This window comes from Zea mays, chromosome 1 (genome assembly GCF_902167145.1).
Source record: "Zea mays cultivar B73 chromosome 1, Zm-B73-REFERENCE-NAM-5.0, whole genome shotgun sequence".
Lineage (NCBI taxonomy): Eukaryota > Viridiplantae > Streptophyta > Magnoliopsida > Poales > Poaceae > Zea > Zea mays.
In genome coordinates this window covers 3641715-3668889 of record NC_050096.1, presented here as the reverse complement: position 1 = coordinate 3668889, position 27175 = coordinate 3641715, and the positions used below count along the sequence as shown (strand labels likewise).

General features: G+C 54.2%; 1 protein-coding gene across 1 annotated transcript; it reads left to right on the top strand.

The window, feature by feature from the left end:
- The first annotated feature begins 16756 nt into the window (after window positions 1-16756).
- On the top strand, window positions 16757-26784 carry LOC100283343 (uncharacterized). The gene is given in 6 exon segments (NM_001156244.2): window positions 16757-17255; window positions 17747-18067; window positions 19085-19201; window positions 19293-19378; window positions 26114-26348; window positions 26422-26784. Coding segments are annotated over 6 exon segments (1338 nt in total). The 5' UTR covers window positions 16757-16859; the 3' UTR covers window positions 26605-26784.
- Window positions 26785-27175: the final 391 nt, after the last annotated feature.

The window sequence follows — 27175 nt, the reverse complement described above, 5'->3', positions numbered from 1 at the left end:
GCTCCTCGTCGATCCGGTGATCCGAGAGAGCCGGGTAAAGAAGGTGCTAGTGGACGGGGGAGCAGCATCAACGTCACGTTCCCCCGGACACTCCAAGGCTTGGGAGTTCACCTCAAAGAGCTCCACGAGTCGGACACTCCTTTCTTCGGCATCGTGCCGACGGAAGGGGAATACCCGCTGGGCCACATCTACATGTCGGTCACCTTCGGAACTCCGGAGAACTACAGAACCGAGTTCCTGAGGTTCGAAGTGGCGAACTTCGACTGCGGGTACAACGCCATCATCGGGAGGCCGGGACTGGCCAAATTCATGGCCATCCCCCACTACACGTACATGATACTGAAGATGCCAGGGCCGCGAGGAATCATGACTGTGCGCACCGACTTCCAAGGCGCCGCAGAATGTTTCCGGGTGGCCATCCAAGCAGCCCTCACCACCAAGCCGTCGACAGTTCCCTCTACACTGGCGAACTCTAAGCCTGAGGAGGACCTGGCAGTACCGGCAAACGAAGCTCAGGCCACGACCTCTATGCGGCCGACTGAAGAAACCAAGAGGAGCAACCTGGGGTTTGCTGATGAGCGCAAGACTGCCGTCATCAGCTCCAGTTTGAACGACAAATAGGAAAGCGCGCTCGTCCGGTTCCTGCAAGATAACCGAGACGTATTCGCATGGCAACCTGCGGATATGCCGGGAGTCCCAAGAGAACTGGCCGAGCACAAATTGAAGGTCTATCCCCAGGCGAGGCCGATCCGGCAAAAGCTACGTCGTTTCACGCCCGACAAGAGAGAGGTCATTCGTGCCGAGTTAGCTCGCTTGGTCGCGGCTGGATTTATTAGAGAAGTATTACACCCCGAGTGGTTAGCCAACCCTGTTCTTGTACTCAAAAAGAATAAAGTGGATTGGCGCATGTGCGTCGACTATACTGATCTCAACAAACACTGTCCGAAGGATCCCTTCGGGCTCCCGAGGATAGATCAGGTGGTGGACTCCACCACTGGATGTTCTGTGCTGTCTTTCTTAGATTGCTATTCCGGGTATCATCAGATTAGTTTGGCAAAAGAAGACGAGGAAAAAACAGCGTTCATCACTCCGTTTGGTGCTTTCTGTTATACCTCCATGTCGTTCGGCCTCAAAAACGCTGGAGCAACTTATCAGAGAGCCATTCAAACATGCTTAGCCAATCACTGGGGCAAGCGTGTGGAGGCTTACGTAGATGATGTGGTGATCAAAACAGAGAATTCAGAAAACTTCATCGAAGATTTACAGCTGGTCTTCAACAGCTTGAGAAGATATAGATGGAAGCTCAATCCTGAAAAATGTGTTTTCGGGGTACCAACAGGAAAGTTGCTCGGGTTTATCGTCAGCCACTGGGGAATTGAGGCTAATCCAAATAAGATTGAAGCTATCATGAAGATGGAAGCTCCTCGGTCACAAAAGAAGGTTCAGCGACTCACTAGATGTATGGCAGCTCTGAGCAGATTTATATCCAGGCTGGGAGAAAAAGGTTTGCCATTTTACAAGCTACTCAAGAAGGTGGATAAGTTTCAATGGACTTCAGAAGCACAAGAAGCTCTAGATGCACTGAAGAAATTCTTGACAACGCCACCAGTACTGAAACCACCCCGGCGAGCTACGCCGACTCAACCGGCTGAAGATTTGCTGCTGTATATCTCTTGCACGACTCATGTGGTAAGCACCGCGTTGGTAGTCGAGCGAGTAGAAGAAGGACATGCCTATCCAGTGCAACATCCTGTTTACTTCATCAGTGAAGTTTTAGGCCCCTCGAAGAAAAAGTATCCTCAGGTTCAGAAGCTATTATATGCAGTACTTCTAACTGCCCGCAAGCTGCGTCACTACTTTGACGACCACAAAGTCATAGTAGTTACTGGTTTTCCAATAGAGGACATTCTTCACAACAAGGAAGCCATTGGCCGAATAGCCAAGTGGGCTTGCGAGCTGGGATCCCACGACATCGAGTTCCGACCTCGCACTGCCATCAAAACTCAAGCGCTGGTTGATTTCGTATCAGAGTGGACAGAACAGCAAGTACCAGATAATCCAGAAACCGCAGAAGTATGGCGAATGTATTTTGACGGCTCGCTGAAGCTGCAGGGAGCAGGAGCAGGGATCCTCTTCACCGCACCTGGAGGCGAGCACCTCAAGTACGCTCTCCAGTTGCTATTCCCGGCCTCTAACAATGCAGCCGAGTATGAAGCTTTGATACACGGATTGAACATTGCCATATCACTGGGCGTCAAGAGATTGATGGTATACGGAGATTCTCTGGTAGTAATCAGCCAGATAAACAAGGAATGGGATTGTTCAAGTGATTCAATGGGAAAATACTGCGCTGCCGTCCGAAAGCTGGAAGATAAATTCGAGGGTCTGGAATTTCATCATATAGAAAGAGATCGGAACACAGCAGCCGATGTACTGTCCAAGCTCGGATCCGGTCGAACTCAGGTCCCACCCGGAATCTTCGTGCAAGAAATTCTGCAGCCGAGTATCTCAATGGATCAAACATAAGAGTGCAACATCATAAACCAACTCGAGTCAGATTCTGACGACTGGAGAAGACCGATTATTAAGTATATAAAGAATGAAGAAGAACCAGACGACAAGAACTCGACAGAGCGCATTGCCAGGCAGTCGGCTCACTATACACTCATTAGGGAGGAATTGTACAGAAGGGGCGCGTCAGGCATCCTCATGAAGTGCGTTCTCCCGTCCACTGGGAAACAACTTCTGGAGGAAGTCCATGCAGGGCAATGTGGGATACATGCAGCATCCAGAACACTAGTCGGGAAGGTTTTCAGGTCAGGATTCTATTGGCCGACGGCGAAGAACGATGCAGCCGAGTTAGTTCAGAGATGCGAAGCTTGCCAATACCTGTCAAAGCAACAGCACATGCCAGCACAGCGGCTACAAACCATACCAGTAACCTGGCCTTTCGCGTGCTGGGGACTGGATATGATTGGACCGTTCAAGAAAGCTCAAGGGGGATATACTCATGTATTGGTGGCGATTGACAAATTCACTAAATGGATAGAGTTCAAGCCCATTGCTTCTTTAACCTCTACTAAAGCCGTGGAATTCATACAAGGCATAATAATCAGATTTGGGATACCAAACAGTATCATCACTGACTTGGGATCCAACTTCACCAGTTCAGAATTCTTTGACTTCTGCGAGCAAAAGAGCATTCAGATCAAGTACGCATCTAGCACATCCAAGAGCCAACGGGCAGGTTGAGCGAGTCAACGGAATGATATTGGAGGCACTCAGGAAAAGGGTCTTCGATAAGAATGAAAAATTCGCAGGAAAATGGATAAGAGAACTACCTTATGTTGTTTGGAGCTTAAGAACCCAACCTAGCCGAGCCCTGCATGGAAACACTCCTTTCTTCATGGTCTATGGATCAGAGGCAGTGCTACCTGCTGATCTCAAGTTTGGGGCGCCAAGGTTGATCTTCGAAAGCATAGCAGAAGCCGAGGCCACCAGGCTGGAGGACGTTGATGTACTTGAGGAAGAACGGCTGAATGCAGTAATCCAATCAGCACGGTACCAGCAGACTCTAAGACGCTATCACGACAAGGCTGTGCGGCAACGGTTCTTTTCGATAGGAGACCTCGTCCTCCACCGAATTCTAACGGGAGAGGGACGGCACAAGTTATCACCCTTATGGGAAGGACCCTTCATAGTGGCAGAAGTCACTCGGCCCGGATCATATCGCCTCACTCAGATGGATGGCACAGAAGTTGGGAACTCCTGGAACATAGAGCACCTCAGAAAGTTTTATCCCTAGGTTGTATTTCAAAACTGCTGGGGCGATAATGTATTCTGTAAAGTGAAAATGTGTCATCAATAAAGAGAGATTACAAAGATACTCGGCTTATTTACGATTGACTTGCATTCTTACTTAACTCGGGGTGACCACTATGCCCCACAAACGGAGCAATCGACTTAAGTCGGCAACGACTTAAGGCGGTGCAACATGCTCACGCTTACTTAACTCGGGGTGACCACTATGCCCTACAAACGAAGCAATCGACTTAAGTCGGCAACGATTTAAGACGGTGCGACATGCTCACGCTTACTTGACTCGGGGTGACCACTATGCCCCACAAACGGAGCAATCGACTTAAGTCGGCAACGACTTAAGGCGGTGCAACATGCTCACGCTTACTTAACTCGGGGTGACCACTATGCCCTACAAACGGAGCAATCGACTTAAGTCGGCAACGACTTAAGGCGGTGCGACATGCTCACGCTTACTTAACTCGGGGTGACCACTATGCCCTACAAACGGAGCAATCGGCTTAAGTCGGCAACGACTTAAGGCGGTGCGACATGCTCACGCTTACTTAACTCAGGGTGACCACTATGCCCTACTAACGGAGTTATCGGCTAAAGTCAGTGGTGGCTTAAGCCGGTGCAACATACTCGCGCTTATGCGATTCAAGGGATGACTTCCATAGTCCCGCGAACAAATTTCATAATCATCATGCGTCATTACCACAAATTTACGAACCAATAACTTTTGATACAATAAGAGAGTAGTTATATCATTCGAGTGATAAACAGATGTCTTCTAAATACTCGATCATGCTAACCGCGCGCTCAGAGCATGCAAAATGTTTCTCTATTTCCCAATGTCTTTCTCAGGAACGACCGACGAAGAAGGGCGATTCGAGGAATTAGGGGCAGCATTCACGTCAGCCTTTATGTCTTCAGGAACAACCACGCCGGGTCTCCTCATCAAGATTCGTCCAGCACGAATAGCCTTATCCATGGCTTTATCGCGCTGGGCTTTGAGAGTAGTCGCAGTTTCTTCGGCAACTTTAGCAGCCAGCTGAGCAGCCTCTAACTCCTGGGCAATGGATTTCTTGGAAGCTCGGAGTCCTTTGATGGTGGCATCCTTCGTCGATATCAATTGCTTAAGGCGGGTCACTTCGTCCGCAGATTCTTGCAGCCTACAGCGCTGATTGTCCAGTTCCTCCATTGTAAAGCGGTGACTCCTCTCCAAGATGGTCAGCGAGTTGCTAGAATCATGATACAATCTGTCTAGATTGTCACGAGAAGCAGCAAGGATACGTTTTTCTTCCTGCAAACAAAAATCAACTCCTTCAGAATCCAAGCAAGTAATAAGAGCATAGCAAGGCGAGGCACGGTTTTGTAAGTTACCTTTTCAGAGTCAAGCCGAGCATGAAGAGAAGAACTCAGAGCGTTGGCGTCATCCAAAGCAGCGGAGACCTGACTTAGTTCAGTCTGGCTTTGAGAGTACTTCTCCTCGAAGTCAGCGCACCGTTGAACCATTTCAGCATGATCTCGGGAATGTTTTTCCTCAAGAACTGCAATCTGTCGAGTCATTCCTATCAAGAGGTAATCAAACAAAATGAGGTCAGAAGGTAAAACAGTCCACGAACAAAGGCAAAGAAGAAGAAGAAAAAGGGCACTAACCAGCGTTAGTCGCCTCCAGCTCAGATACACGACGATGAAGCAACACTGGATTCCAATGCTCAAGAGACGAAGCCACTTCTGGGATGGAAGCACCCTGCGATCTCAGCTGGCTGGTCATCCCATCCACCAAAGCCTGATGAGAAGAACAGGTGAACATAATGACAAAAGTCCATGCAACGTAAAGATCAAGCTAAAGTACAATACAGTACCTGGAGATTGGAAAAGAACGATGGGATCCCCAAATCAGTAGAAATCAGCTGATAACCAGGCGCAAGACCACCACCCGAAGCAGCTTGCAACGGACCAGTAGGAATCAGCTCAGTGCCTTCAACAGAGCCAAACGCCAGATCAGCGGGGATGCTGCCTTCTAAAGCGACTCCCTGATCCAGAGTTTGGGATACCACCATGCAGCCAGAATGTGGAGGCGAACCCGCATGAACGTCCATAGAGGTGCAGGAAGGAGACCCTGCTCGGGCACCCTCGGGGGCTGGGTCATAGTTGGCACTACCCACTTGAGCCGGATCATCCCCGGCAGCACCCTCGGGGGCTGGGCAGTGGCTTACATTCTTCACCCGATCTAAGTCATCCCCGGCAACACCCTCGGGGGCTGGGCATGTGTCAGCATCATTCTTGAGGTCTAGGCTCTCCGCAGTAACCACCTCTAAGGTTGATGGGCCTTCAGCCACCTCCATGGAACCAGGGCAATCCAAGTCAGCATCCCGACCCTCGAGATCGCGCTCTAAGGTCGACGAGGCACGGGATGACCTCAACCCAGCATCAGGCACGACAGCACAAGTCTCTGTTGCATTATCATCCACTGGCTCTGATAACAAGTCCTCTGGAACCATATCCTCAAGAGTTTGATCAAAGTTGGCCAGGGACAGTTCTTGCAGACCAATAAGGGCAGACAAAGCAGGAGAAGGAACTCCACTACTTCCACCGCTGGCGATAAACTGCCGACTGTTTTTCCGAGTTAAAGGAGCTTCATTTTCTTCCTCCTCATCTTCCACAGTGACAACACAAACAGCACCCCCATTGGGATCAGCAACAGATGGAGCACCCCCATTGGGATCAGCAACAGATGGAGCACCCACATTGGGATCAGCAGCGGTTTGGGTACACCCATTGGGGTCAGCGTCAGTAAGGCCAGTTGCAGGCACTTCTTCAGCAGCAGGAACTAAGGTACCGACGTCCTCATCAAAACTGGAAACTCGCCGGAGGCGTCTTCTCTTCCTCTTTTGCTCATCAACAGAAGGCTCAGGCTGACTGGTTCGGCTAGGGCGCCTCGGGCGAGTACTGACTGGTCTCTGGACATCCAAAGTTGAACCAACCTCTGGAAGGGGCACCACGGCCAACGTACCAGTAGGAGCAGCGTCGGAGGAATCCTCAGCTAGCAGATCAAGCATGGCATTTATATCCGCATCACTAGGGTTCAGGGGCACCTCAAAATGAACCTGCCGCTCATCATCAGGAATCTCCCCAAGCGAAGCAACCAAAGTACTGACTTCTTCAGCAGAGGGTCGCACTCTAAGGCCCAAATTGCTATCAGTCACAGGTGGATTTGGCACAAAAAGGGTGAAAGCTTTGGGAGGAGGTAGGTTCCAGGCCGAGTATGCCACTGGAGCACCAACATTTGAAACCTTACCCCTGAGGATCATTTCAAGTCGGCTTACCAAGTCTACAGAAGGAATTCTCCTATTGGTAACCCGAGTTGAGTCGGCCAGCCCTTGATACAGATATGCCGGATAGGCCCTATCTTTCAGTGGCTGAATGTTCTTAAAAACAAAATCAGTGACCACCGCTTCAGCAGTTAGACCTCTCTCTTTCAGCAGTCCAACTTCAGTTAGCAACATACCTGCCTCAGCCACTTCTTGATCTGTGGGAGACTCGGTCCAGCTCGGAGTGCGAACGTCTGGCTGTCTTCCCGACCGGGAGGGGAGAGAATTTCCATAATTATCAACTATGAACCACTCTAGACGCCACCCCTTAATGCTATCCTTGAGGGGAATCTCAAGATACTCAGTTTTCCGCCCACGGCGCATCTCCAAACTGGCACCTCCGACCAACTGATGTTGTCTCCCGGCCATCCCAATGCGACAATGATACAGATACTTCCATAAACCGAAATGCGGCAGCACGCCGAGAAAGGCTTCGCATAGGTGAACGAAAATGGAGATTTGCAGAATGGAATTAGGGTTCAAATGGGTCAAATTGACGTGATAGAAATCAAGGAGGCCGCGGAAAAAAGGAGAGATGGGAAGGTCGAGGCCGCGGAGAAGAAAAGGAGCGTAAACTACAGACTCGTGGGTATCCTCTGTTGGGACAGTAGTCCCGTGGCAAATCCGCCAAGAACAGAGTTCCCGCGGAGGAAGAACCCCGATGGAGACGAGGTGGAGAAGCTCAGCTTCGGAAATAATGGACATATGGTTACCTGCGAAGGGCAACTGGCTGTTGGGGTCGATTGGAGGGATCACCGTAGCAGACGAGTTCGCAGTTTTCCTCTTGGGCGCCATCTCGCTTCTCACCAGCGAACAGAGTAGGAGGCGAGTGGCAGAGAAGATTCAGATGTAGGAATGCAAGAACTAGGGCACGGAAAGCAAAGGCGGCTAAAAGCGCAACTCTTATGGGATATTCTCGAGCCAGATACCGTTTCAAAAAGTGCCGAGTCATCACCCGGCGGTTATTTCCGAAACCCCAGCATGCCACGTGGTCATCTGGCAGTTATTTCCAAAAAAAACCGACGTGCCACTTCATCACTCGGTTATCACCCTCAAAATAACTCATGTGGCCGGCTATCACTCGACGTTGACTCTAAAACGCTGATTTCATATTCAGTCGCTCGGCATTACCTCTAAAAAGCCGATGCCGACCTCCTATCACTCGGCGTTGACTCTAAAACGCTGATTTCATATTCAGTCGCTCGACATTACCTCTAAAAAGCCGATGCCAACCTCCAGTTACTCGGCGTTGACTCTAAAACGCTGATTTCATATTCAGTCGCTCGGCATTACCTCTAAAAAGCCGATGCCGACCTCCTATCACTCGGCGTTGACTCTAAAACGCTGATTTCATATTCAGTCGCTCGGCATTACCTCTAAAAAGCCGATGCCAACCTCCAGTTGCTCGGCGCTGCCTCTAAAACGCTGACCTCGTATTCAATCGCTCGGCATTACTTCTAAAAAATGCCGACGTCGACCTTCAATCACTCGGCGTTGCCTCTAAAACGCTGACCTCGTATTCAATCGCTCGGCATTACTTCTAAAATGCCGACGTCGACCATCAGTCACTCGACATTGCTTCTAAAACGCTGATCTCGTGTTCAATCGCTCGGCATTACTTCTAAAATACCGACGTCGACCTTCACTCACTCGGCGTTGCCTCTAAAACGCTGATCTCGTGTTCGATTGCTCGGTATTACTTCTAAAATGCTGACGTCGACCTTCAATCGTTCGGCGTTGCTTCTAAAACGCCGATACCGACTGCAAGACTACTTGGCAGCTACTTCTGAAAGCGTCAGTATGATGCACAGGTTATTCATCTACTGTATCAAGAGAATCAGTTCTATAATAAGGGAAAGCGATTCATCGAGAAGGGGCCAACATCATTTTTTCATTAAAGGGAAGATAATAAGCTTACAAACCAACTCTTTGCGAGTTGGTGCTTCGCTACTATTACTACATTACTACTACTACTATACTACTCTACATTACTACTACATTATTCTAACTACACTATACTAATATCTAAAGCCAGTGGCGTTTAGCCACTGGCCTTGCTGCTGCTGCCACCGCCGCCGCCCCTGGTGCTGTCGTTGTCGCCGCCACCCCTGGTGCTGCCCTTGCCGCTGCCGCCTCTGGTGCTGCCCGTGCTGCTGCCGCCTCTGGTGCTGCCCTTGCCGCCGTCACCGTCGCCGTCGCCACCATCGTCGTCGTCGCCGTCGTCATCCTCGTCCTCGCCGCCGTCCGAGTCCTCCTCGTCCAAGGAGAACTCCGACTCATCCGAGCCCTCGAGCCCGGAGCGCTCGACGGCCCGGATGTACGTCCAGACTTCCGCGGCAATCCCCTGGGAGTCGTCTGAATCATCAGACGACGCCGGGGGAGAGACGGGAGCCGGAGACCCTTCGGACTCGGAGGAGAACTCCTCCTCCGAGTATTCCGAGTCGCTGAAGTCCTCCGACGGAGGAGTCGGCTCACGCTTGCGTTTGTTACCCTTGCCCATGGCGGAAGCAGACAGAAGAGAAGAGAAGGATGCAGTAAAGAACAGCGAAGAGATGTGAAAAAACCAGAGGAGCAACGACGTTATTTATAGAAAGGAAAGGCAACCGCTCACCTCCAACCGTGGTCACCGAACAGTCGCAAAAGCATTCAATAGGCACTTCCACCCGTCTGAAGACACGTCAGGCGGCTGACGCCGTTTCACGCAACACTACACCCATTGGGACTCCAGTCAACAGCGCAAAGGATATGATTACACTTGTCGTCCCATCACATTACTACTCAGAAACAGCCGGCTAAAACACTCAGCGTACCAAGCCGTCCCTTGCCCACACCCATTGGGGGGGACGCCTAGGAATTATCAGTGTATTTTTCAAAACGGTCACATCCGTGCAGAGCACGCAGTGAATACCTCAAGACAAAAATGAGATATCAGTAAGGATCAGAGGAAAGCCAAATATAGCCAGCAAAGTACAAGATATGGCCGACAGAAGCGACGTGAAGACTAGACAGAGAACGTCCATCAAACGTCCAATCAGTTGCATAAGCAAATAAATTGCACTACCTAGCGAGATATGGATGGATTGCAAACTCGGCTGCTAAAGACAAAATATACGCTGACCTCTGCAGCAAAATATTGATGACATAATGCTGACCTCCAAAGCATAATGCAAATAGCTTCATGCCAATTTTTACAAACGAAAGGAAGACCTTCGAATGGATTATCTTTAAAAAATCTATTTGAAGGTCGGGGGCTACACCCATTGGGTGCACCGAAGGTGCACCCCATGGATTATCATTCCAAACCAAGATAGTGCCGACTTCTAAGGCGTGCGACAAGATTAAAAAGACCAATCCTCAACCAAGATGCAGGAGCACAAATGGAGATAATTTCTGAGGAAGACCTTCGAGTAGATTATCTTCTAAAATCTACTCAAAGGTCGGGGGCTACACCCATTGGGTGCACCTCCGGTGCACCCAATGAAGTTCAGTACAAATCGAAATGCCGACCTCTAAGGCACAAGCGCGAAACCAAGCTTCGGTCAAATGAGTGATCGGAGCAAGAGAAGACAGCAGGAAGTCATTTTTTGGACCTGGGATCTTTGGGTTGATTACCTCTAAATTAACCCAAAGATCGGGGGCTTGTGGGGGATAGATATCCCCCGGGTCCACTAAAGGAGTAAAAGACCTCACGAAAGGCCCAAAGGCCCAATAAATCGTAAGGTCGTTCTTTCGTGGGCCTGGGGAAAGACAACCAACAAAGCAGAGAAGACGTGAGAATGGATTGGTGCAAACCCGGGCGGCCCACAACGTCGAACGAGTAAATCGCAACAGAGACCCGACTTTCCCGCGCTGAAGCCCCCATGCAACGGAGCCACGCGAGGATAAGTCGGCGAGGGTTACGTAAGGATAAATTCAAGAAGTTCACTACCTTTTAGCTACTTGTTGTTATCATATCCACGTGTACTGCCCCACGGTCGAGTATATAAGGCCTAGGGGGCACCCCTTCAGATCGATCGACCCGACATTACTTAGCCATCCACATCAACTCTCTGAGTCTTCAAACCAGAGAGCCCTCTTGTAAACACGCACACATACTCACCAGGACGTAGGGTGTTACACATTTCTAAGCGGCCCGAACCTGTAAATCTTGTCCACTGTCCCTCGTGCGATCAACACGAACCATTTTGCTACAGTCGCCGACACCGTCCTACTCCTAGAAAACACCTTGAGGGGCAACCCCGGGGTGTGCGGTCGGACCCAAAACACCGACAGGCACCTCCTTAGAGAGGCTTTCCAGGTCGGCGATGAGGGCCTCGGACTCGGCGAGGGCCTCGACGTACTCCACGCACTCCACGTTGCATTCGAACGCGTGTTTGTACGTGGGGCCGACGGTGATGACCCCGTTGGGGCCCGACATCTTGAGCTTCAGGTAGGTGTAGTTGGGGACGGCCATGAACTTCGCGTAGCATGGCCTTCCCAGTACCGCGTGGTAGGTTCCTCGGAACCCGACCACCTCGAATGTCAGGGTCTCCCTTCAGAAGTTGGAGGGTGTTCCGAAGCAGACGGGGAGGTAGAGTTGTCCGAGGGGCTGGACGCGCTTCCCGGGAATGATCCCATGGAAGGGCGCAGCGCCTGCTCGGACGGAGGACAGATCGACACGCAGGAGCCCGAGGGTCTCGGCGTAGATGATGTTGAGGCTGCTGCCTTCGTCCATAAGGACCTTGGTGAGCCTGACGTCGCCGATGACGGGGTCGACGACGAGCGGGTATTTCCCCGGGCTCGGCACGTGGTCGGGTTGGTCGGCTTGGTCGAAGGTGATGGGCTTGTCGGACCAGTCCAGGTAGACTGGCGCCGCCACCTTCACCGAGCAGACCTCCCGGCGCTCTTGCTTGCGGTGCCGAGTTGAGGCATTCGTCGCTTGCCCACCGTAGATCATGAAGCAGTCGCGGACCTCGGGGAACTCTCCTGCTTGGTGATCTTCCTTCTTGTCGTCGTCGCGGGCCCTGCCACCCTCCGCGGGTGGCCCGGCCCTGTGGAAGTGGCGCCGAAGCATGACGCACTCCTCAAGGGTGTGCTTGACGGGCTCCTGGTGATAGAGGCACGGCTCCTTGAGCATCTTGTCGAAGAGATTGGCACCTCCGGGGGGGGGGGTTCCGAGGGTTCTTGTATTTGGCGGCGGCGACAAGGTCCGCGTCGGCGGCGTCGCGTTTCGCTTGCGACTTCTTCTTGCCTTTCTTCTTGGCGCCGCGCTGAGTCGACGCCTCGGGAGCATATTCCGATGGGCGGCCCTGGGGCTACTTGTCCTTTCGGAAGATACCCTCGACCGCCTCCTGGCCGGAGGCGAACTTGGTGGCGATGTCCATCAGCTCGCTCGCCCTGGTGGGGGTCTTGCGGCCCAACTTGCTCACCAGGTCACGGCAGGTGGTGCCGGCGAGGAACGCGCCGATGACATCCGAGTCGGTGATGTTGGGTAGCTCGGTGCGCTGCTTCGAGAATCGCCGGATGTAGTCCCGGAGAGACTCTCCCGGCTGCTGTCGGCAGCTTCGGTGGTCCCAAGAATTCCCGGGGCGCACGTACGTGCCCTGGAAATTGCCGGCGAAAGCTTGGACTAGGTCGTCCCAGTTGGAGATCTGCCCCGGAGGCAGGTGCTCCAACCAGGCGCGAGCGGTGTCGGAGAGGAACAGGGGGAGGTTGCGGATGATGAGGTTGTCATCGTCCGTTCCACCCAGTTGGCAGGCCAGGCGGTAGTCCGCGAGCCACTGTTCCGGTCTCGTCTCACCCGAGTACTTTGTGATAGTAGTCGGGGGTCGGAACCGGGTCGGGAACGGTGCCCGTCGGATGGCCCGGCTGAAGGCCTGCGGACCGGGTGGCTCGGGTGAAGGACTCCGATCCTCCCCGCTGTCGTAGCGTCCCCCACGCCTGTGGTGGTAGCCTCGGCGCACCCTCTCGTCGAGGTGGGCCCGACGGTCGCGGTGATGATGCTCGTTGCCGAGGCGGCCCGGGGCCGCAGGCGCGGTGTTGCGCGTGCGCCCGGTGTAGACCGAGGCTTCCCGCATGAATCGGGAAGTCGCGGCATGAGGTTCCGAGGGGTACCCCTGCCTTCGAGAGACAGAGCTCTCGACCCGTCGGACCGTGGCGCCTTCCAGGAGATTCTTGAGCTCCCCCTGGATTCGCCGGCCCTCGGTGGTTGATGGCTCTGGCATCGCGCGGAGAAGCATCGCTGCTGCAGCCAGGTTCTGGCCGACCCCACTAGATGCGGGTGGTGGCCTGAGCCTGACGTCGTCGGCGACGAGGTGCTGGAAGCCCTGGGGCAGATGACGTATTTCTCCGGCCGGGGGTTGGCCCGCCCATGCCTGACCGACATCCCGGCGGATCGGCTCAAGCGCTCCTGCTCCCTCGTCGAGCCTGGCCTGCACCCCGCGGATTTGCTCGAGCTGTGGGTCATGGCCCCCCGCCTGAACGGGGACCACAACTAGCTCCCGTGGGATGTCAACGCGGGGCACCGGCCTAGGGAGATCACCGTCCTCCGGCATGCCGAGATGATTGCCTTCGGAGGGACCCCCTAGATCGACGTGGAAACATTCGCGGCTTGGGCCGCAGTCCTCGTCGTCGAGGCTGCGGCTACCGTCAGAACAGTCGGAGAGGCAGTAGTCACATGCGGTCATGAAGTCCCGCATGGCACTGGGGTTGCCAAGTCCAGAGAAATCCCAGCAGATGCTGGGCCCGTCGTCTTCCTCGGACCCAGAGGGCCCGTAGGTCAAGACGTCCGTCAGCCGGTCCCAGGGCGACCGCATGCGAAACCCCAGAGGGTTTGGACTCGCCTCTACGAGAGCGCCCGCCAAAGCGAGGTCGCTAGGCGGGTCGAGGCTGAATCCAAATGACGTAGGATGGGAATCGGTCGGTACCTCTTGGTCGACGAGCGGCGATAAAGTCACGTCGGGAACTGATTGCACCGTCGTCTCAGGTACGAGGGTGACGTCCAGCAAGCTTTTCGCGAGCGCGCTGGCGTCGTCCGCTTGCTCGGGATTGGCGTGTCGCGGGGAGACGGCGCTCGTCTTCGTCTCAAGCGCGAAGTCGATACCCGGTTCGCCCCCCGTTGGGGTGCCGGCGCTGTCGACTCGCTCGACAGCCGACGAGGCGCTGCCTCCTGCTTGGCCTTGGTTGCCCTGCCTTCCCCTTCGTCGACGGGGAAGAGGGCGGGATGAGCTCGAAGGTTGTTCTTCCACCACGCGGGGAAGACGTCGTCGATTCCGCCGCCGGCGGGCGGGCTGTCGGCCGCCATTGTCGTTGTCGCGCGGCGGTGGAAGGAGTATCATGTCGTAGTCGCCGTCGAGGGACATGAACTCAAGACTCCCGAAACGGAGCACCGCCCCGGGTTGGAGAGGTTGCTGGAGACTGCCCATCTGGAGCTTGACGGGAAGCTGTTCGTCAACACGCAGCAGGCCCCTACCTGGCGCGCCAACTGTCGGCGTTTCGAGACCGGGGGGTCCCTGGGCCGACGAGTGAGTGTCGTCGCGTGCCCCAGCCCAGATGGGTCGAGCGCGAGGGCGAGCACGAAGGGGGGAGAGCGAGGCGGCCGGAGACCGGCGTGAGAGAGGTGGGAATCCCGCGGCCTTCGTGTTCGTCCCGCGCCCAGGTTGGGTGCGCTTGCAGTAGGGGGTTACAAGCGTCCACGCGGGAGAGGGAGCGAGCGGCCCCAAGCGAGCGCCTGTCCCGTCCTCGTCCCCGCGCGGCCAACCCTCTCTAAGAGGGCCCTGGTCCTTCCTTTTATAGGCGTAAGGAGAGGATCCAGGTGTACAATGGGGGGTGTAGCAGAGTGCTACGTGTCTAGCGGAGGAGAGCTAGCGCCCTAAGTACATGCCGTTGTGGCAGCCGGAGAGATTTTGGCACCCAGCTGGTGTGATGTCGTGGCCGTCGGAGGAGCGATGGAGCCTGGCGGAGGGACAACTGTCGGAGCGGTTGGGTCCTTGCTGACGTCCTCTTGCTTCCGTAAGGGGGCTGAGAGCCGCCGTCGTCACAGAGTACGCGGGGCGCCATCATTGCCTATCTGGTGGAGCTAGCCAGATGGGACGCCGGTCTTGTTCCCTGCGGCCCGAGTCAGCTTGAGGTAGGGTGATGATGGCGCCTCCTGTTGACGTGGCTGGCCTGCGCCCTAGGTTGGGCGATGTGGAAGCTCCTCCGAAGCCGAGGTCGAGTCTGTCTTCCGTGGCCGAGGCCGAGTCCGAGCCCCTGGGTCGGGCGAGGCGGAGGCCGTCGGCTGAGGCTAGGGCGGAGTCCGAGCCCTGGGGTCGGGCGAAGCGGAGTTCGTCGTCTTCTGGGGCTGAGCCCGAGTCCGAGCCCTGGGTCGGGCGGAGCGGAGTTCGCCGTCTTCCGGGACTTAGCCCGAGTCCGAGCCCTGGGTCGGGCGGAGCGGAGTTCGTCGTCTTCCGGGACTTAGCCCGAGTCCGAGCCCTGGGTCGGGCGGAGCGGAGTTCGTCGTCTTCCGGGACTTAGCCCGAGTCCGAGCCCTGGGTCGGGCGGAGCGGAGTTCGCCGTCTTCCGGGACTTAGCCTGAGTCCGAGCCCTGGGTCGGGCGGAGCGGAGTTCGCCGTCTTCCGGGGCTGAGCCCGAGTCCGAGCCCTGGGTCGGGCGAAGCGGAGCTTCCTATGGTGCCTTTGGCGGGGCCTGACTGCCTGTCAGTCTCACTCTGTCAAGTGGCACCGCAGTCGGAGTGGCGCAGGCGGCGCTGCCCTTCTGTCAGGCCGGTCAGTGGAGCGGCGAAGTGACGGCGGTCACTTCGGCTCTGCCGGGGGGCGCGCGCCAGGATAAAGGTGTCATGCCACCTTTGCATTAAATGCTCCTGCGATTTGGTCGGTCGGTGCGGCGATTTAGTCAGGGTTGCTTCTTGGCGAAGGCAGGGCCTCGGGCGAGCCGGAAATATGTTCGCCGTTGGAGGGGGGCCTCGGGCGAGACGAAAATCCTCCGGGGTCGGCTGCCCTTGTCCGAGGTTAGGCTCGGGCGAGGCGTGATCGAGTCGCTCGAATGGACTGATCCCTGACTTAATCGCACCCATCAGGCCTTTGCAGCTTTATGCTGATGGGGGTTACCAGCTGAGAATTAGGAGTCTTGAGGGTACCCCTAATTATGGTCCCCGACAGAATGAAAATGGAGTCACCGGAGAAATAAGCTTCCACTGCAAATCTACAAGATTTTCAAAATCTTCAATTGGTTTCACAAGTGGTTTCATTCCACAATTTATATTATTTATTACATGTCTTCTCCATATCTTCAATTGGATGAAGATATACAGACAAGGCTGCCACGTTGCACGGGTGACTCGGTAGTCCCAGTCCCACGAGGCCACGCGGAGTGCCCGGCTGGTTGGCAAAACAAAAACGGGCCTCTGTCAGGCCCGCTAGCCCAGCTTCCTAGTGCGCCTAAAAGTACTGAAATATTCATGATGTGCCTCCGTTCGTATCAGGTGTAAGCCCAAGACGGTTTTACTCATCTACCCACACGGCCACACCACAATCGTAAAATCGCAAGCCACGGCCCACGGCATCGTCGCCTCCCTCCCTCCCTTCTCGGCGTCTCCTCTGATTCCTTCCTCTCCTCTCGCCCCACGCCCCTCTCCATCTGCTCCCGCTCCGCCTCGCCTAGGGTTTTGCCCCCAAACCTAGCCTCCCCCGAATCTCCCACGCCATGGACGTCGAGGGCGAGGTCCCCGCCGCCGCCGCGGCGGCGGTGGCGAACGGCCTGGGCGGCGCGGGCGCGGAGGAGGCCTCTCCGGCGCCGGTCTCGGCTGAGCAGCTCGACGTGGAGGCGTACGCGGCGCAGTACTCGGGGCGGACCCGCCTCGTGCGCCTCCTCTTTGTCGCCGACCGGTGCGGGGTGGAGGCGATGCAGCTCGAGGCGCTGCGGATGGCTTACGACGAGATCAAGCGCGGGGAGGACGTGCAGCTCCACCGCGACGTCGTCACCAAGATCGGCGGCCGCCTCGGTCCGCGCTACGGCCTCGACCAGGCGTGGGTCTTCAGCGTCTCCCGCCGCGCCGACCAGCGCAAGGAGAAGCTCGAGAGCGAGCTCAATGGATACAGGGTGCGGAAATCCTACCCCTTGTACCCTTCCTCAGAGTACCTGGCTACCTGCTGTGTAACGGCGTGGTGTTTCCTTGTGCGTGATTGCGGTTGATTTACTTGGTTTGCCAACACTAGTCACAGTAACGACTTACTGTGTGTTTAATGTAGTTTACTGACCACTGGGCTGATCCCTGCGAATTCGTTGGTACTTTTATGAGTCCTAAGTCTTGATGATTATTTGCAAACATCACATTGTTTGTACGTTTGTGCTTTGCTAACCTGTGATTACAATAAGATTTCGTGGCTATATTTACTACTGGACATATAAAACAATTTATTTATAGTTTCCCACATATGAGACTTGTTGTGATTTCCGCTATATGTTTTATTTTGTGGCTTTAGTTGGGCATATTTCCCATTCTAAAGCGACAAGTGCTTATCAATGAAAATGCCATTCTGCATGTTGTCAATCCTCTCTAATTCAAATCTACATTGATTCTCTTACTGCAGACTAACTTAATCAAAGAGAGCATCAGAATGGGCTACAATGACATTGGTGATTTCTTCTATGCCCATGGCCAACTTTCAGATGCTTTCAAAAGCTACATCAGGACTCGGGACTATTGCACCACTTCCAAACATATAGTTCAGATGTGCATGAATGTGATTCTGGTTAGCATTGAGCTGGGGCAATATGCACATGTTTCAAACTATGTCAGCAAAGCAGAGCAAACCCCCGACTCTCTGGATCCTACCATTGTTGCAAAGCTGAAGGCAGCTGCAGGATTAGCCAACTTGGAAACAAAGAAATACAAATTTGCTGCTCGTAAGGTTAGTCACCAATTCCTCTTCGATGCTTCAATTTTCTGGACATGACATACTCCATACGTCCCAAAATAGTTGCCGACTTGCTGTTCTCGTTTTTCGAGGAGTCAACGATTTTTTTTAACTCTGACCAAATATATATAAGAAAATATTAATATTTGTAATACACAATTAGTATCATTAGATAGATCTTTGAATCTATTTTCATATTAAAATTATTTAGAGATACAAATGTTGCTAATATTTTCTATAAATATAGTCAAACTTGAGAAAGTTACGTGTGTGGTTGTTTTTTATGCTAGCAATACCCTAGTTATAAACTTATATGGTATCAAAATAAAGTCTGGATTGGTCTAACCCTTTCCATGTAGCTTCCGACATGAAGATGATTTATCTGCTCTATTTGATTTAGTAGGAATTGAACACTTAATACGATGTAAGATAAATTTTAGTATTTCTTCAATGACTCTGCCGGTAGCTGGAGTTGTGTTTATTTTTAAGTGAATTTAGTTAGACAATGATGTTTTCCTACACTTGTAGCCAGTGGCAGAGCTTGGACCTGTATCAAGCAGAGGCCAACCATTAAGGAACAAGGCTAATCTTAATTTTTCTTTTGTCAAGCCAAATGGTGTGGCCATTGCACTGCCACTGCTTGTAATCTTGAACACTTAATACAATGTAAGATAAAATATTAAATTTTAGTATTTCTTCAATGACTCTGCCGGTAGCTGGAGTTGTGTTTATTTTTAAGTGAATTTGGTTAGACAATGATGTTTTCCTACACTTGTAGCCAGTGGCAGAGCTTGGACCTGTATCAAGCAGAGGCCAACCATTAAGGAACAAGGCTAATCTTAAATTTTCTTTTGTCAAGCCAAATGGTGTTGCTATTGCACTGCCACTGCTTGTAATCCTATCACATCTGGATAGATACCCCATTTTCAGATATAATGGAATGTTCCTCTCTAGTTTTCTTTTATTGTCTACAACGTAGAGCTTATTACCAACTTATGTTTTTCCCTCTAGTTTGTTGAGACAGGAATTGAACTAGGAAACAACTTCTCTGAAGTCATAGCTCCTCAAGACGTGGCAGTCTATGGTGCCCTTTGTGCACTTGCTTCTTTTGACCGTTCAGACCTGAAGGTTTGCCATTTCAGTACTTATTTGTCTTGTGGAATGTGTTCCATTTTATGCCACTGTTCTCGAAATGTGATTGCTTGCGCATTTTGCATAGAGCAAAGTCATTGACAATATCAACTTCCGTAACTTTCTGGAGCTGGTGCCTGAAGTAAGGGAGCTGGTTAATGATTTTTATGCAAGGTATAATGCTATCAGATTAGCCTTGTGTATCATTGACAATCGCTATCATATCAGTGTTGTTGATTATTGCACTTATCTTGTGGTAAACAGTGCAGCCGTGTATGTTCTGTTAAATTAATGGCTTGTAGTGCATTTTAGATATGTTTCTATTCCATTCCTGTATAGCATGATAAATTTCGTTTTGGTTCTTCTCTTTAATTGCAGAGATCAGTATTAACTTTTGGGTATTCAGAAATATCTTAGTTGGATTACAAATTTTAAATCTTCTTTTCAGCGAACAATGACAAATCAAAACTAGTGAAAACTAAACTGCCTAGTTATTTCCATAAGACGAGAGCACCACTGAATTTCATTACCTAAGTAAATGGTATTCTGCCTCATCATGTTTCTCTACCTTCTTGTACATAACTGTTCTCTCTCTGCACGGAAAGGACTGCAGAATATATATGAGTAGTGTTTTATTGATATTCTACTGCAGAAAATTCTTTTCGAATTCTGTATAATATATTTAGTTTAGTATAGATTGATTGATCTAAATAGTACGAATGGGCGAATGGGAGGTCTCCAACCACACCTTGTAGCAGTATAGTTGCATGCAGCTTTTGAAGTGTCCAGCCATATTACTGTATATCAATAACCATGTGTTAGAACTGTATTAGGGTTTACCCCTACCGGGTCCCTCTGTAATGGGCCTAGGCCCAACTATTCCTAGTATAAATATATTTCCTAGCCCCTGCTAGGGTTAGGGCTTCCAATATGGTATCACAACCAGTTTTTTCTCTCTTCCCACAGCCGCCGCCACCTTCCTCTACTCCCTCCCCTCTCAGTCGCCGCTGCCGGCCACCATCTGACTGCACCGGCCGCGCCCCTGCGCCGCCGGCCGCCTCCACCGCACCCCTGCTCTGCCGGAGTGCCCCCCCGTCCCTCTGCGCCCGCGCCGTCGGACCACACCGGAGCCGCGCGACCCTGCTCCGCCAGAACCGCGTGCCCCCCTCCACCGCGCGTGACCCTGCTCCTTCCGGTCTCGTCTGCTTCAAGCGTCGCCGGCCTCATCTGCTTCCAGCGTCGCCGACCAGATCCACCCGCACGCAGCCGCCTGCGCCTCGGCCATCGCAGCGGGCGCTCGTCCCGGCCGCCGTCGCGGCCTTCCTCCCGACCGTCGTCCCGGCCCTACCTAGTCGCTGTCGCGGCTTCGTCTGCTTCAAGCGTCGCCAACCTCGCCGTCGACCTTCTCCACCCGGCCATGGACCACCACCACGTCGCTGCCCTGCAGCACGCTGGCGCCGTCGCGACCGACGCAGCCGCCCACATCAACGCTGCCGCATGTACGGCCCCTGCTGGTGCTGCAGCGGGTTTCGCCCCTGCTGGCACTACCGCAGGCTCGACCCTTGCTGGCACGGCCACCCTCGGCGCGGACACGCGCCTGGCCGCGCCCCTGGCTGCCAGCCTATCCTCGCCTGTTGCGGTCAGCGCACGCGCCGCCGGCCTCATCCCCTCCGGGCTTGGCCTACCGGGCTACCCGGCGACTATAGGCGCCCTGACCGGTCTTCTATCGCCGACCCACCTTCCCAGGCAGCTCCCTGGGTTCTCCACCACTCGTCCGCTCGCTGCCGACGCGACCTGGACTTCTACGACACCTTCTACCGACTCCGCGCTGGCGTCTACCATTGCCGCCATCCAGGCTGCCCTGGAGGCCTTGAAGGAGCGCGAACGCGCAACGACCCGCGCTCTGGAGCAGGAGCGCACATTGGGAGCCACTCTGGCTGCCCAGATGGCTATTGCCTAGCGTCTCATCATCGGCGCCCCCTCCGGTCGTTCATGAGACATCACCGCCCTTCCCAGAGACTCCCCACTCCTCTGGACTCGACGCCGACCACATCGCCGCCCTCCACGCGCAGGCCGTTGGAGTTCACAACATTTGGTCCCTCGTGTCTATCGTTCTGGACCCGGCGTCCTCCCACTACCCTCGCTGGAGAGGGCAGGTCCTCCTCACCCTGCGACTCTACGCCCTCGACGACTACATCCTTGACGATGTTGCCACCCCGCCGTCCCCGGCCTGGCCCCTGATGGACACCGTGGTGCTCTCCTGGCTCCACAGAACTATCATCGTCGAGCTCCAGGACATCATCCGCGACCAGACGGACACGGGTCGTCAGGCATGGCTCGCCCTCGAGGAACAATTCCTCGAGAATCAGGACGCTCGCGCCCTTCACCTCGACGCCCAGTTCCACCAGTTCTCCCAGGTGGATCTCGACGTGGGGGAATACTGCCGCCAGATGAAGGGCCTGGCGGACTCCCTCCAAGATCTCGGTGAGCCGGTGGCGGACCGCACCTTGGTGCTAAACCTTCTGCGTGGCCTCAGCCCTCGCTACGGCCACCTGAAAGCTCTCATCAAGAGGACCGTGCCCTTCCCCACTTTCCATGCGGTGCGGAATGAGCTTCTCCTCGAGGAGCTCACCATGACGCACGGGGCTCCCACGCCGTCCTCGGCACTCTGCAGCGCCAGCACCGGTGCCCAGGCGACTCCTGGGGGCCAGGCCCCCCGCACTACGTCAACTGGGGCCTCCCCTCGCCCCCCGCGACTCTTCCACCACCGACAGTGGCCGTCGCCCTCGCAAAGGCGGCGGTTCCTCACGCGGCGGTACCACCTGCCGGGGCGGTGGCCAGAACTGGCCGTCGATCTACAACCCCTGGACCGACACCATCTCCATGTGGACGGGTCAGACCCCCGGTGCCTCGCCCTCTGGCTCCGGCTCTCCTGACCACGCCACCTGCATATGGCATGCCACCGTACGGCGCGCCACCGACAACCTCGGCACCAACCCTGCTCCATCCTATGGGGACATCTACTACAACACCGTGGTCCCCGTCCACTGGAGGCTGGGACACCAACGCCCTCGCTGCCGCCTATAGCACCATGGCGTTGGCTCCACCATCCTCTGACTGGGTCATCGACTCCGGTGCAACCTATCACACCACTCCCACCACAGGCATGCTCTTTCACTCCCACCCACCCCCTTCCACACACCCTACCTCGATCGTCGTTGGAAACAAGTCCACTCTCCCAGTCACCTTAGTAGGTGCCTCGGTTCTCCCTGGACCGTTCTACCTCAACGGTGTTCTCGTAGCCCCTCACATCACTCACAATCTCCTTTCTGTCTGTCGGTTCACCATCGACAATTCTTGTTCCATTGAGTTTGACCCTACTGGTTTTTCTGTGAAGGATCTGGCCACCAGAACCCCACTCGCCCGATGTGACAGCGTCGGGCCCCTCTACACACTCCGGCCGTCATCCACCGGTGTGTCTCCTCTCCACCTCCCGTCCTGGTGTCCACCACCACATCCACCACTTGGCATCGTCGTCTCGGCCACCCAGGACCCGACGCCATGACCAAGCTTTCCAGCACTTTAGATTCTTCTTGTAATATGGGGCATTTTGAGGGCCTTTGTCACGCTTGTTAGCTTGGCCGCCATTCCCGTCTTCCTTTTACTACATCCTCTTCTAGGGCCGCGTAGGCTTTTGACCTGGTTCATTGTGACCTTTGGACCTCCCCTGTACTCGGTCTGTCTGGATACAAATACTATTTGGTGGTTTTGGATAATTTCCCATTTTTTATGGACTTTCCCTCTCCGATTGAAGTTCGACAAGTTTCCCACCCTCACTTCTTCGCCTGGGTCTCCACCAAGTTCTGTCGTCCCATTCGTGCACTACAGTGTGACAATGGCCGCGAGTTTGACAACCATGCCTCTCGGTCGTTCTTCCTTGCCAGTGGCGTTCAGTTGCGTCTCTCGTGCCCCTACACCTCTGCCTAGAACGTCGGGCCGAGCGCATGATTTGCACCACCACTAACATGATCCGCTGCCTTCTCTTCCAGGCGTCTCTTCCTGCACGCTACTGGGCAGAGGCCCTTCACACATCCACCCACCTTCTCAACCGCCTCCCCACGAAGGCGGTGAGCCACCCCACCCCCTATTTCGCCCTGTACGACACCGCCCCTTCCTACGCCCACCTCTGCATATTTGGCTGTGCCTGCTATCCCAACACTTCGGCTACTGCCCCTCATAAGCTGTCTCCACGCTCCACTAGCTGCCTCTTCCTTGGCTACTCCCCTGACCACAAGGGGTATCGCTGTCTTGAGCTCACATCCCATCGCATCATCATCTCTCGTCACGTCGTCTTCGACGAAGATGTGTTTCCCCTTGCTGGCTCCTCCCCACCCACCAATCTCGACTCCCTCCTTGAGTCTGATCTGAGTACCTGTTCCCCCCAGGCACATCGCCTCACACCGTTGCCCGTGCCACGCGCGGCTTCACTGCCTTCGCGTGCGGCTCCATCGGCACCGACGCCCCCGCTCGCCATTCTTCCCGCCCCATGTGCGGCCCCGTCGCCCTGAGCCTACGCCACGCGCGGCCCCGTCGCCCCTGCCTGCGCCGCGTGCGGCCACGTCGACCCTTCCCGCGCCACGCGCGGCCCCGTCGACCCCTCCTGCACCCCGTGCGACCGCGGCGAGCGGGACCTGTTTCGTCGACCCCGCCATCGTCTATCACCGTCGCAGGCCGGTCGCACCTGTGGTCCTTGAACCGTCGGTGTACCACCCGGTCGCCATACATCGCGACCCCGGGCACACCCCATCCTGGCTGCCGGTACGACCGCCACTCCACCGGATGCCTTCCGGGTCCCCTCTGTCCGCACCGCCCTCGCCGACCCTCACTGGTGTCGGGCTATGGAGGAGTACAATTGGGACCTGGTGCCACGTCCGCCCGGTACCAATGTGGTCACTAGTAAGTGGCTCTTTCACCACAAACTGACTTCGGATGGCTCCCTCGACCGCTACAAGGCTCGCTGGTTCTTCGGAGATTCACCCAACGACCCGGCGTGGACTACGATGAGACTTTCAGCCCCGTCGTCAAGTTCGCCACCGTCCGCGCCGTACTCTTCCTCGCCCTCTCCCGGAACTGGGCGATCCGCCAGCTCGACGTCAAGAACGCCTTCCTTCATGGCACCCTTACGGAGACAGTCTACTGCAGCCAGCCCACCGGTTTCGTTGCCGCCGCCAACCCAGACATGGTCTGCTGGCTAAACCGCTCGCTCTACGGCCTCAAGCAGGCGCCGCAGGCCTGGTACAGCCGCTTCGCCACCTACTTGGCTTCCATCGGCTTCGTCGAGGCCATGTCGGACACATCCCTCTTCATCTATCGGCAGGGTGAGGACATCGTCTACCTACTCTATGTCAACGACATTGTGCTCACAACGTCCAACGCCGGTCTCCTGCTGCGCACGATCGTCGCCCTACAGCGGGAGTTCGCGATGAAGGATCTGGGGCCTCTCCACCACTTCCTCGGCATCACTGCCGAACGCCGGCCCCAGGGTCTTTTACTACACTAGCGTCAGTACGCTATCGACATTCTGGAGCGGGCTGGCATGTCCGACTGCAAGCCTTGCTCCACGCCTGTCGACACTCAGGCGAAGCTCTCTGAGGACGACGGCTCCCCGGTCGCCGACACGACATCTTACAGGAGCTTGACGGGCGCTCTCCAGTACCTCACCTTCTCCCGGCCGGACATCGCCTACGCCGTTTAGCAGGTGTGCCTTCATATGCACACCCCACGAGAGCCCCACCTCACCGCTCTCAAGCGCATTTTGCGCTACCTCCGAGGCTCCCTCGACTACGACCTCCTCCTCCGACCATCCTCGACGTCGGACCTTGTGGTCTACACAGACTGGGCTGGCTGCCCCGACACGCGACGCTCCACCTCCGGCTATGCCGTATTTTTGGGCGCCAACCTCGTCCAAGCGTCAGCCCGTCGTCTCCCGCTCTAGCGCCGAGACCGAGTACCGCGCTCCTCGCGCTGTGGCTGACGGCGTGGCCGAGGCATCTTGGATGCGTCAGCTCCTCCACGAGCTCTACAACCCCCTTCAGCGCGCCACCCTTGTCTACTGCGACAACGTCAGCACCGTCTACCTCTCCACCAATCCCGTACAACATCAGCGCACGAAGCATGTGGAGATCCACCTCCACTTCGTCCGGGAACGTGTCGCAGCAGGCGACGTTCGGGTTCTCAGCGTCCCCACAACGCTACAGTTTGCCGACATCTTCACCAAGGGCTTGCCATCCAGTGTCTTCCTAGACTTTCGATCCAGTCTCAACGTCTGTCCAGGATAGAGTTGTGACTGCGTGGGGGTGTTAGAACTGTATTAGGGGGGCCTAGGCCCAACTATTCCTAGTATAAATATATTTCCCAACCCCTGCTAGGGTTAGGGTTTCCAATACCATGAATTGAAAACCTTTTAATTATTGTTTCATATGAGAACATATTGCTACAAATTCAGTTACTAGTCTGAACTTGCAAAAGGATGAAAGGAATTTATCTGACCTCAGAAAGCAACTTGATTAGCTTCTGGAGGGAATAAACAATTTTGTCTTGGTCTGCTACTGTGACCTTCTGTAGAACTTCTAGAGGTACCAGATTAGGCCTTCTATACCTTCAAATAATCCATTAGCAAGTTATAATCAATACTACAATTTAAAACGCTGAAGACTTTTGGCTTGGGTGTCCATCTCAAATATTATGAATCATGTAACCTTATTGCAGTTAGCATTTGTATCATTTCTAAATTTGTGCGTTGTGCCTTATGCAACCGGCCATTTCTTGCTGCCATGTTTTACTGTATTTTATTGAAGTTCATTTTTGTTTCCTGTTACCTATTTAACAATGGAAATTGCCATATTCCAGTCGCTATGGATCTTGCTTGGGTCATCTTGAGAAGCTAAAGCCTAACCTGCTCCTGGATATCCATTTGCATCAGCATGTAGAGACTCTGTATATGGAGATTCGCCACAAAGCGATCATACAGTACACACTTCCTTTTATATCTGTTGACCTCAACACGATGGCAGCCGCCTTTAAGACTTCGGTCTCCATGCTGCAGAAGGAGCTGGCCGCACTGATTACTGAGGACAAAATACAGGTAAATCTCATAAGTCGCTCCTCCTGAAATTTCTGTGCATTTTGTGCGCTGCTTCTAACTGAAACCTCTGCAGGCCCGGATAGACTCCCACAACAAGATCCTTTACGCAAGGCATGCTGACCAGAGAAATGCAACTTTCCAGCGTGTCCTTCAAACCGGCAATGACTTTGAGAGAGATGTCAAGTCCATGCTTCTGCGTGCCAACCTCCTCAAGCATGATTACATTCAGAAGACAAGCGGACCAAGGAAGATGTAAAGATTGCGGGCGTCGCTGCTAGGCAAGGCTTCCTGCTGCATGCCTCTCCACTTTTTTTTTTGAAGAATTGTTCTGTGACATAAAAGGGACCGAAGTCTGTCTAAATGCCCTCCCCCTCTTTCTTTTTATTGGTTGATGAAAGTTATTGTCGAAGTAATGTATGGTTGAGCATCTGGATGTGATTATTTGTCATGCTCGTTTTCTAGGCAAGATTTAGTTTTGAACTTGCCGGGTACCTAGGAAAGGGGTACCCAAGGCGAGGCCCATAAACCTCTCTCTGGCCTATTTACCGACCAAGTTCTTGTCGAGCAAGTCTTCGAGGCGGAAACCAAGTTCTTGTTGAGCAAGTCTTCGAGGCGGGGTGAACGATCAAGCTCTTGTCGAGCGAGTTTGCTTGGCGGGGTGAACGATCGATCAAGTCTTCGTCGAGCAAGTCTACGAGGCGGGGTGATCGACTAAGTCGTCGTCGAGCAAGTCTGTGACGTGGAGCAAACGACCAAACAGATCGGTAAGGAGGGAGCCTGAACTAGTATTATGGGTCCACAGTCGGGGTGAAGTCTCTGAAGTGGAG